Genomic DNA, 11,659 nt, shown 5'->3' with positions numbered 1-11,659 from the left:
ATATCTCACCTGCCATCTGGCAATTCCAGATAAAAAATAGTTAGTAACCACATCTATGTAAAAGTAAAAGAGTATAATCTTTATACATGATTACTATATTATATACTATTTGTATTACTCATATATTTAATGATAAATGATGCTAAAAAAATCTTACAATATAAGTGCATACATTAATAATATAATGTATAATGGCCATTCAAATAAAGGACTCAGAAGAAGCGTTACTATTGAAAATATTCCTGAACCTAAGGGTGTGGGGCTTGTGTTGAAGTAAATGTTGTGTCAGTCATAAACTTTCAGTTTCAACAATTTCTTAATCTCTCTTACAACTCTCTGTGTTTGTCTCTCTTTCTGAGAAACTTCAAATGGATTCCATTTACTCTTCTTCTTTTTCTTCAAAAGGTAAAAACATCATCACTGATGCCATATTTAATTGCTTCTACTGCAAGTCTGAGACAACAACCATCAAAAATGGGTGGCAGCTCTATAGTGGTGATTTGGCTCGTCTCTGTGAATCATGCTGGTGTGATATCTATTTCATTTCTTCTTTTATGTTTCTTTTTTTGTTCTTTCTGATTATTTAACTAATCTACATTTTAGGATTACAATTCCATTTATTTATCTTTGTACAAATATATATGTGATGATTTTAGTCTAGATTACAATTTGATCTTCTATTTAATAAATGACACATCTATGGTGGTGTTAGATATTAATGTTAGTTCACCAGAATCTAGTTATAGTTGTCTGAATCCTAGTATAATCATCGGAAACTGGGTTCTCTCTCTTCATTTTCCTCTAATTCAATGGTTGCCATATACATAAACTCATGTTTCTCCCTTTGTTACCATAAGCACATAGTTCTCCATATTCAACCATCTTTGTATTACTCTTCACCATCACACTCCTCGTTCACTATTGTTCTCTTGTGTTGGTGCCATTGACAACCCACACCAAAATTTGATTTTTCCACATCTCACCATAAATATCCACCCATTAAAAGTTCATTCCTTCTTTAATTTGCGCCAATAGAACCCATAATTTCTCACTCTATATCCCATTTCGTGAGTTAGGGTTCAATAAGAGGCCTTTTTCTCTTTATGCTATAGTCTCACAAATTTCTTTCTTTTTATTTGCTTCATTCTTTTTTTGAGTTAATTCTAAGGAATAATAAGTGTTTTGCATTATTTGTGGTCGATATTTGGTTTGTTTATTTGAGTTCTTCAACTTTTTTAGGGCTATTTTCGCAATAGTGTTAGGGTTCTTGTTTGAATTGAAATATATGTTGTTGATGGATCCACGGTTTTGGAAGGGGAAAAGGAAGAAATTAGAGAAAATTAGAGAGAAAACATATTTTAGGGAGTAAACTCTATCTCTTCAATGTTTGGATAGACGAATTTGATTTATGAATAAGGATGCAAGACACAACAAAAACATCAGATAAAAACTTAATTTTTGTATCTACACAACTATCTGTGTGAACCAATTTCTCTCTAAAAAAGCTTAACCCCTTACAAAAATTCTTATCCTTCATTATTATATGCCTATTTTCTTTACCATAAAGTAAAATCAATTTGTGATTGTCTTTTGTTCTCCATCACCTTTAGAAAATACCCATTATTTAAGCTTATCAAATTATGCACCATTGTTTTGCTTTGATCATATAATTGATTGTTGAGATTATACTACTGCATCATGGTGTCTCGTAAACACATGAGTTACAAGTATTATGGTGTAAATTCACTTGTACTCTTTTTTCTGTACTGCTTCTTCACTTTTTTGATAAAGAATTAATAATCTTTTTCGGAGTGTGTGACTGTTTCTCCCATTAAGTTCGCTCTCAGGAATCGAACATTTGACATTTTGATCATTCTAAAAATCTTGTAAGGCCTTACACTATTAGACCAAACGTCTTGTTGGTAATTCACTTGTACTCTGATCGTGTGCATTGGAGTCACCGTTATGATACATATCTATGCCTCCTTTCTTCTTATCACCAGATATCAGGTATTTCTTTATTCATTTTTTACCTATTTGATAATTATAAAAAATTCATATAACCATATATATACATAATTAAGTAATTGATTAAACCATTTTATTTGTTTTATTTCCTAAATAATAAATGCTACATTAATAATAGTTACTATATCAACATATAAAATAATTATAATATATAAAATAAAAACAGATAATAATTAATGAATAAAATAATAATGATAAAGCAATTTTTATTTCAAATAATAAATAACTATAAATTATTTAAATAATATTTTAAATATATAACTTTTAAGAGTTTAAGATGAGGATCATGATTCGTTCATATCTTTCTTCTTAATCCGAGTTAAGAAATGATCATTATTATTAGTATCGTCTCTATCAATATTGTCTTTTTATCTTAATCTATTTCATAAACCTCGTTTTTTTATTATCTGATTTTATCTAAAATCATATTGTAGATTATTTTAAAATTATCATTTAATTAAAGTTACCTTTTAATTAATTCCTTCAAAGTAATTAGATATTTAAAAGAAAAGTTCATGACTCATGTCATATCTTTCTTTTGAGAATCGACTGTGGTCATTAGCACTATATATGCCATCTCACGAAGTGGAAAGACAGTCTCTTTTATATTAATACTCTTTCAATTAATTAAAATAATTCATTTAATAAAAAACAAGTATTAATAAAGATACTTTATGAATTAAATTGAGATTGGAAGAAAGATCACAAATAGTTTTTTTATAGGCAAATGTTTGTATGTGAGTATTTATAGTGAATGAGACTCACACCCTCAATATCTTTATCACTTTATTCCTTAAATCTTCCTCTCTAATCATCTAACAACCTTATGATTCTCAAATGGTCATAATTAGTATCGTCTCATTCCTTTTTATTTGGGTTGAGAAATGATCTCACTTATTAGTAGTGCATTTGCCACCTCTCGAACTAGAGAGGATGGTTTACCATCTTTTCTTTCTTTTAACCTCGATTAATTAAAATTAAACCAACATACCATAATTTTTTGGTAATATCATGATGTTGAATTAACTCATAAATGTATGTTTTATTGTATTCATAAGCTATGCTTGTTTTTCTTTATTCCTTACCATGATAAGTTATTTTGAGATAACTCTTAAAGTTTCACAAGGATAAAAAGGAAGTCATTAAAAGACCTTCCATATTTAAACTTCCTTCTATTTTTAAAGTAAACTCAACAAAGATTGATTGGTAGGTTTCGAGTATCCTTTATTTTTTACAAGATCTAACTCTCTAAAAACTTAAGCTACTCATTGCACGCTCGAAAATGGTTTTTATCTTTGACATGCTTCTCCTGTGAAAGTCTTCAAGTCTTGAAACAATGATAAAACACACGCCTAACATTGACTGGCTAGTATTTTTTTTATACTACCAATAGTATCTCCTCACTCTTTGAGAGTAAGAAACTAATCCCTTTCAGGATGCGTGATTACCCCTCCTAATTATTGTCGCTCACAGGAATCGAATCATTGACCTTTTGGTCATTATGGGGATCTAGCAAGACCTTACACCACTAGACCAACACATTGTTGGTACATTTTTATAAGCAAAAATATATTAAAGACGACACAAGGAGTGCCAACCTAATTACAACTTATAGAGAAGAATAATACAAGTATATGGATCAAAACACCATTGGTCAAAAGTGTAAGAAATAGATCCCAATTTTTTGGAAATCCACAACCAGGATCTAGTTTGGATCGAGTCCATGATCTGAATATAACTAACATTTCTCCTCCTAAAAATAATGTCATTTAATTTCTCAACTTCCAAATAGATCAGACAACAACAAACCACAACATTCTCCATAAAACTTTCCATTTTGCAATCCTACAAAGGGAATCATGAATCTTAAATGATTCCAAAATCGTATTTGGCATAGTCGTTTGAATTTCAATCCACGAATAGAACCCTTTCCACACATTAGATACAAAGGGGCAGGAAAGAAAAGAGATGACGTACATGTTCATCATGCAACAGACACAAAGCACACTTCAAATCATCATCCTCCATAATATTCCTCTTATGAAACTCAATTTTTGTTGCTATCTTTCGTCTGATAACTTTCCACATTAAACAACAAACCTTTGAAGGAGCACAATTAATCTAACTTAAATTAAGAATATTACCTTGCTCCAATGTGATTGAACTCAACTGAGCCAAGTAAGCATATTTCACTACATAGCATCCTGACTTATCAAGGTTTCATCTCCATCTATTATCCACACCACTTTTGCAAGAATGGTTCTGGATAAGATCATAAAGGCTTCCTTCTGCTTCTTCCTCCCAAGCAAATGAGGTTCTCCTCCACTGAATATTCCAAGACGACGCCTCACTAATCCACGCTCCATAATCTGCTACAGAAGCCTTCTTCTCCATAGCAAGCAAAAATAATTTTGGAAAAGTATCTCTAAGGGTTCAATGACCAAACCAAATATCCTGCAAAAAAACGAGTGTATAACCCTTCACCAATTTTAAACAATTTCCTTGTTGGTATATTCACTAGCTAGTATTGTGATTAATTATATTTTAGGAAAGATGAAGCTTTAAAAATTAAACTCTTTTAGAGGGTTTGTTTTAAAATCTCCTACAGGTTGAAGCAGTTTAGAGGGAAAGTTAGGCATAGTAGTCATTCCCTATGCCATTATCCATCCCTCTCTAAGCCCAAAGTGTATGTTAATATTATTTGGGGGTATTGGATACAAAGGGTACTAAAAAACATTTACAAGAACAAAACACAATGTCTTCCTTCTCTCTTCTTCATGGAGAAATCCACTTTATTATATCAATTAACCTAGGTAGCAAAATGCATGATGCAAGGTAAACCTAAAAAAACAAGGAATTTATCCCTTCCTTCTATAACATAAATTTAAATAATATATGCAACAAGTAGAAACTCTCTTCTCAAGACGACCAAAAGTTACATTTTGTTAACTTATACATGGTTTAGGTCTGTATCTACATAGTTATTATATATATATGTCGAATAAAATGTTGATTATTTTGGTTTCTAAGCCTTCATATTCTTTTAAGTTGATCCCTAGTTTTAAAGAGTTTTTGAATGAGCCCTCATACATTCACCCATAGTACTATTAGATGGAAGTTATAGAACCAGCTAGGTTTATCCTAAGTGTCTAACAAAAGTTGAGATTTTGTTTAGGGACATTTTTATTTTATTTGTCTGTTGCTTTCAAATTGCCAGAAAAATTGGCCTTAATTTAGAAACACTAGAACAACATGCTTGAATGTTATGGCTTTTGTTGAATGAAAAAATAATTGTTTTATTTACTCTTTCCCTATATTCTTTATATTACTTTATTCATCTTTATAATTTCTTAATATAATATATGGGGTTGATCTTGTATTTAAATGTAGCTCTGCATATGAGGATGGATCATTTTGTTCGAGATTTCATAAGGGAGAAAATGGATGGAGAGAGTGTGCACTTTGTGGAAAGGTAAGAATTCAACCTTTTGTCTTTTAATTATTTCTTAGCCTAACAGATAACTTGGTATTATCTCTTTTCAAAAATACATATATTGCTTATAATTGATTTTTATTGACATTCCGTTTTCCTATTAAAATAAGTCCTATTTATTTTTTTTCTCAGATGTTGCATTGTGGTTGTGTCATTTCGTTAAAGGACATTGTTTTAATGGATTTTGGAGGTATTTGCTGCTTGGATTGTGGAAATAAATATCTTTTACGGGTAAGAATTAAACAAATGAAGATTGTTTAATTTTTTTATATTTATGATAAAGTTGGATTTTAGAAAATAATGCATTGGTTAATTGCTTAATAATTGTTTGTCCTATGTCCAATTTAAAAAATATGATTATTAAATCAAAATCTTTACCTGGAAAATTGGGAGCATATTAGCGCATGTCCATCCGTATTAAAACGATACATTCATTAATTGTATAAACTAATTATATCATCCATTTATTTAATTAAAAAGTTTAATTATTAAAAAAAAGATAAAAAAATATTATTGTGTCTATCAATAGATTATCTTACTTCTATATAAAATGTATTAAAATCACAAGAAGAGATTTTAATCCAATACAAGAGAAAAAACAACAATTGATATATTTAGTAGCTAAAATAATACAAGTTTTTAGATCATTACACTAGTTTACAAAAAATAAAGAAGTTGGAGCTACTTTTAGCCAAAAACCAAGTCCAGGATCTACTTTGGATCAAGTCCAATATATGTACATAACTAACCGCCTTCTCTGAGAATGTTAGATCATTTCTCATTAAATCATGAAAATGCTAGCAATCTAATAACGAGCTTGGTATCAGGGTGTAAGAACCTGAAGCTAAGAGTAAAATTCTTTCTAGACAGAAGCAACAAAGTCACAAAAAAATGTGTTTAACAAATTCATCATGATTAAAACAAAGGACACACTTGACATCTTCAACTCTGTGAATAATTTGTCTATTGAATATTCCTACCTTCGAGGAAAGTCTTTGTCTAATGAGTTTCCAAATAAATCAAGAAATTTTTTAGGTACATAGGTAATCCAACATTTTTTTAGAATGTTACCTAAAGGCGAGATACCTTGATTCACTTGGATGAGATCAGCAGATTGATAACATAGGTCTTTGATGCATCTAGGCTTCACCTCCACCTATCCACGACATCCTTCTTGCAAGACTGAGGCAGAAGTAGATCATACAAGTTCTTGAGCAACGATTCTTCTCTTTAAAAAAAACCCTTTCTCCATTTAACCTCCAACAACCACACATCGTTATTCCAAACACTAAAGTCGACTACATTATTTTCCCTTCTATTCAAAGCAAGAGAAATGAATTTAGGAAAGACCACTTTTAAGTTCTGATTCTCCATCCAAATATCCATCTAGAAAAGAGTTTGAGTTTCATCTCCTATAACCCTCCAAGCATTCTCATCAAACTAGCCCCCCATGATCCCCATGAGTATAACCAATGTTACAAAGATATTTCCACCACCTAGAATATCCATCGGAAGCTGTGGGGATAAAACATCTCTATATTTAGACTTAATCACCTTGACCCAAAAATTATCCTTCTCCTAAATTCTACGTCGCCTCCACTTCTTTAAGAAAGAATCATTGAAACTGAATAATTCTATAATTCTCAATCCACGAAAGATTTAGGCTTGCACACCTCCAACCACGAAACGCATTCAATACCTTTACCACCTCTCTTGTTCCTCTAAAGTAATTTTCTTTGCAAACTAGCAAGCTTGGCCAAAAAAATAATTGGGGACTTGTAAAGGGAAAATAAATAAGTAAGGATGTTAGGGAGATAAGATGCAAGTTTTTTAGCCACCATCTCAATTATGCTTTGCCAAGTTGTTATTGTCATTGGGTTCGCCCCAACTGGAATCCCCAAGTAAAGAAATAGAATAGTACCTACTTTGCAAGATAGTAAATTTGATGTTGTTGAAATAAAGAAGTAGGACACCTCAATCGCAAACAAAGAGCTGGTCAGTGCATATTTAAAAAAATGTCTAGCTAGCAGAGTAAGAATATTTAATTTAACTTCAAAAATTATTAGCATATCATTTGAAGTTTTTTTTTATAATTTTTTTTATTAAAGATGGGATAAAAATAGGTGTTTGTAATTAACCATTGCACTTAAAAGACTAAATGTTTTAGCTGACTTGGTCTTTGACATGGTATGATATGATAGCCACCATGAACAAGTTACTAGGAGTTCAACCCTTGTTATCTCCATCACCTCAAACCAATCTCATATTATGTTGGGTCTTATGTTTCCATTTCCCACCTTCCATATATAACCCTGTAATGTCAATCTGATATCAAAATCTCAATGATCAAATAGTTAGGAGTTCAATATTTGTATCCACCATTAGTCTAAATTAAGTTAAATTTCAGTACAAGATAAAATGAGTTCAATTAAAAAAATGATTTTCTGCATTATCCATGTTTTATATTCAAATGGCTATTGCATAAAAGAGCCTGTATAAAATATAAAACCATTTATAAGGGTTCACTAGAAAAGTTAAGTTTTTTTTCAAAGAAGTTCAAGATTAGGAGTAGCATAATCGCATTGGGTGTGTCTATTCAAGACGATCTTGGATTAGCTCCCTTGGATATCATGGTCCTGCTGGTTTTGGTGGTATCTTAATAGACTCTGATGGCAGATTCATCCTTAGCATCTTTAAATTTATTGGTACCGCAGATAACTTGAAGGCGGAGCTAACAACCCTTTATTGTGATTTACATATCTCATGAAATAAAGGCTATAAAAATATTATTTGTATGACTCATTATGAGGACTTTATCTCTAATCCTTCATAATTCTCCGACTACGCATGCCTATTCCTCCATAATCTGTGCTATCCGTGACCTGCTGCAACAAGTCAACACATTATTTGGGAAGGCAATTCTTGTGCTAACTTTTTAGCAAAGCATGGGGTCTCTAATGGCATAATATCTTGATTTTTGATTCTCCATACCAGGAGCTTACAAGCATGTTGCTTACAGACGCTATAGAAGTTTCATTTTTAAGGTGTTAGGGCCTATTTTTCTTCTTCTTTTCCTCGTTATACCAAAAATATATATTAAGAATTAAATAAAAGCAAATGTTTTACAACTTTTTCTTATCCACATAACATTTTGTTAAGGAATATAGATCTATTGTCACAGATTCTGTCACATATATTGTATCGTGCCAACATATCATATTAATTAAAAAAATTAAACATTCTTTATTTTTATTATTGTTTTTATTTCTTTATTATTATCACAGGGCAACATATATAAAAACATATTGTTTCTCATTAACACAGTACAGTGGTTTCTGTTTCACCACATAAGCTTAATGCTATGAAATTGGACATGCATCTGTACACAAAGCTATCTTCATGATAAGCATGTCTTTTAGATCTTCTCACTAGTTATATATGCAAACTCATGAATATGTAAACATTTATATTTCATTGTTTTAATTAACTCTATAATGTTTAATCTAGGTTGTGAACATGCCCATGAATGATTGTCCAGACCTGCGGTATAATATGGGGTCTGAATCTTTAGCCTATGATCCCAAATATAAGTTATCTACTATCTATGAAGAACCAATGACAGGTTATTATTCTTTATTCATACCTTTATCAATATGAAATTAAATTTATTAGTTATCATGTAGTAAGTATATATTGATGTTTATGGAAATGAGGGTACTGAAAAGTATGCAAGTGTGAATTAGAAGGTTGCAATTATCACGCTTATAATTGATGTGGGTGGTTTTGGGAGGAATTAATGATAGTAAGGTCATGCAGTGAAAAACACATTAAGCATGCACAAATAATGTATTGATTATTAAGGTAAAATTTAGAAGACATATTGAAGACAACATCATTTATGTTATTGCAACTCAGCATAATTTATTGCATTTATAAGTAGTGCATCAATTATTGCATCATCAATGGTTGTAAACATATGAAACCATTAATTTGAAGCAAAAATCATTTGATTGTAAGTCATTTATATATGAGAATAATGTATCTCCTCATATCAGGAGATAACTTATCTCCTCTAGCCAATAAAAATGTGACATGTGTGCTATTTTGTTTATTTTTAAAAATATTTTTGTAGAAAATGATGAAACATGATATATGTCATGATTTCACTGGCAGGAGGAGATAACTTATCTCCTTATACCAGGAGATACTCCATTCCCTTTATATATTATAACTAGTTTATTTGATGTATTTGATACCATTATTGCGAAACTATACATTAATTTTTCAATTATAATCAGTTATATCTTCTTCTTTATCTCTTGTGACAGATGTTCAACTGGATACACCAAGATCACCATGCAAAGTACAAACTTCTGCAAAGACAGAAAAATCACTTGGCAATTCATCATCAAGTGGAAAAGAAGGTGATAGAAGCACAAGTTCAGAGAAGGAGATAATTGTGTACACAAGGAGGAAAAAGTTACCAAAGAACAATAATCTCAAGGTGTACACTAGGAGAAACAAGTCAGATTAATGGTTATATGTGAGTGGAGAATACCTATATCTATGGATTTATAAGGATAATTATGTTTTGTGTGGAGTCTTATTTCGAATATTTATGCTTCCATTGCATTTCATGGTGTTTGGAAACTCTTGACTCCATCTATATTTATTTCTGTTGTGTGATATTACTATATATTGTGCAATATTAATATGACTATTTTGGTATTTCATAAATGTTTTGTTTGGAAGAATATATGAGAAGGTAGAGAGTATATTTTTTTAGTGTTTGATAAAGAGAAAAGAGAGAAATTTATATTAGTGGTGTAGATTAGCCACTTATTTATCCTATTGGTGCAGCTTATATAGAACTTATATAATTAGCAACATTCTTCTAAATTTGTTTCACTGTCAAAGAGAATCGTATAATTATTTTCAATATGTATATTTAAAATGTAAAAAACTTTCATTATAAAGTCATGCAATTGTATAAATAGAGCCATAGTATCTAATATTCTAGTTTTTTTATTGCATGGGAAGTGTGCTTCATAATTAATCAATGTGCATTAATCAAAAGAGGTATAGTTCTTTTGAGCACGTACTCGATTATTGAACTTTTGTGTATAAATATAATAACATTATTGGAAGTGGTCAATGTTAAGGTGTGTTGCCATACCTAAAAGATTATCTTATATTTCTTTTCATAAGATACATTATTGTATAGTTGGAACATCAAGAACATACTGGTGTAGCTATTTTAGTGGATTTTTTCTACATACACAAGACTCAACATATTCTTGCTTAATAGAAAATATGTATGTATCACCTTAACTAAGTAAGATATGTGAGATTAATCTACCATCTATCACTAATCTAATGCAAACATTTTTATATATAATTATTTTACGAGAATAATAAATCTTCTCATACCAGAAAATAATTTTTCTTCTATGGTCCGTAAAAGTATGACAAGTGTACTATTTTGTTTAGTTTTAGAAATATTTTTGATAGAAAATGATGAAACATGACATATGTCATGATTTTACTAGCAAGAGAAGATAATTTATCTCCTTATACCATAGATATTTTATTCCTTTATTTTATACTAAATATTTGTAAAATTAGATTGTATATAAAATTTAAAACTACACTTTTAGTCATTCATGTTTTTAAGGTTGTGAAGTCCATAATAGAGTTATATTTGAAAAAGGGTTAAATTACACTTTTGATCTCATTTTTATGATTGATTTTAATATATTTTTGTTATAACTTTTAGTCCTCAAAATTTTCATCTTCACCATCATTAGTTCTCCTCCATCTTAAATCACATAATTTGTCTATGTTGGCTAATAGACCAGTAGTTTACATCCTGAATATCGTGCTGTTAATTATTAAAGAGTGTAAAATATTAAAGAGTGTAAAATATATATCAGTGTAAAGATTTATATTAACATGTTATAAAACTCATACATACACTGTCACTGAATACATTTTTTTCTCATTATTAAAATAGTAAAACTATCATAATAGTATTATTATGTTGGCACACCAGTTAATAATCAACATTAATATAAGTCATAAAACAGCAATCAAAACTGCTACCACTTCATTTATGATCAAGTAATGTGATTCAATACA

General features: G+C 30.1%; 1 protein-coding gene across 1 annotated transcript; it reads left to right on the top strand.

Annotated features, from left to right (window-relative positions):
* On the top strand, positions 323-10,150 carry LOC109334109. Its single transcript, XM_019569681.1, has 5 exons — positions 323-526; positions 5,419-5,500; positions 5,654-5,752; positions 9,029-9,143; positions 9,850-10,150. The coding sequence occupies exons 1-5, from the start codon at positions 369-371 to the stop codon at positions 10,053-10,055; spliced, it is 660 nt and encodes a 219-aa protein (XP_019425226.1). The 5' UTR covers positions 323-368; the 3' UTR covers positions 10,056-10,150.

The sequence above is a fragment of the Lupinus angustifolius genome, chromosome LG19 (genome assembly GCF_001865875.1).
Source record: "Lupinus angustifolius cultivar Tanjil chromosome LG19, LupAngTanjil_v1.0, whole genome shotgun sequence".
NCBI lineage: Eukaryota > Viridiplantae > Streptophyta > Magnoliopsida > Fabales > Fabaceae > Lupinus > Lupinus angustifolius.
Note: the sequence above shows the minus strand (reverse complement) of the source record. Positions and strands in the feature narration are given on the sequence as shown.

Excerpts from the sequence above, each read along its gene's own strand:
- LOC109334109 (XM_019569681.1), top strand. The coding sequence starts at position 369 with ATGGATTCCATTTACTCTTCTTCTTTTTCTTCAAAAGGTAAAAACATC. Across the intron at positions 527-5,418 it reads CGTCTCTGTGAATCATGCTG|CTCTGCATATGAGGATGGAT; the intron begins GTGTGATATCTA and ends ATTTAAATGTAG. Across the intron at positions 5,753-9,028 it reads GAAATAAATATCTTTTACGG|GTTGTGAACATGCCCATGAA; the intron begins GTAAGAATTAAA and ends TGTTTAATCTAG.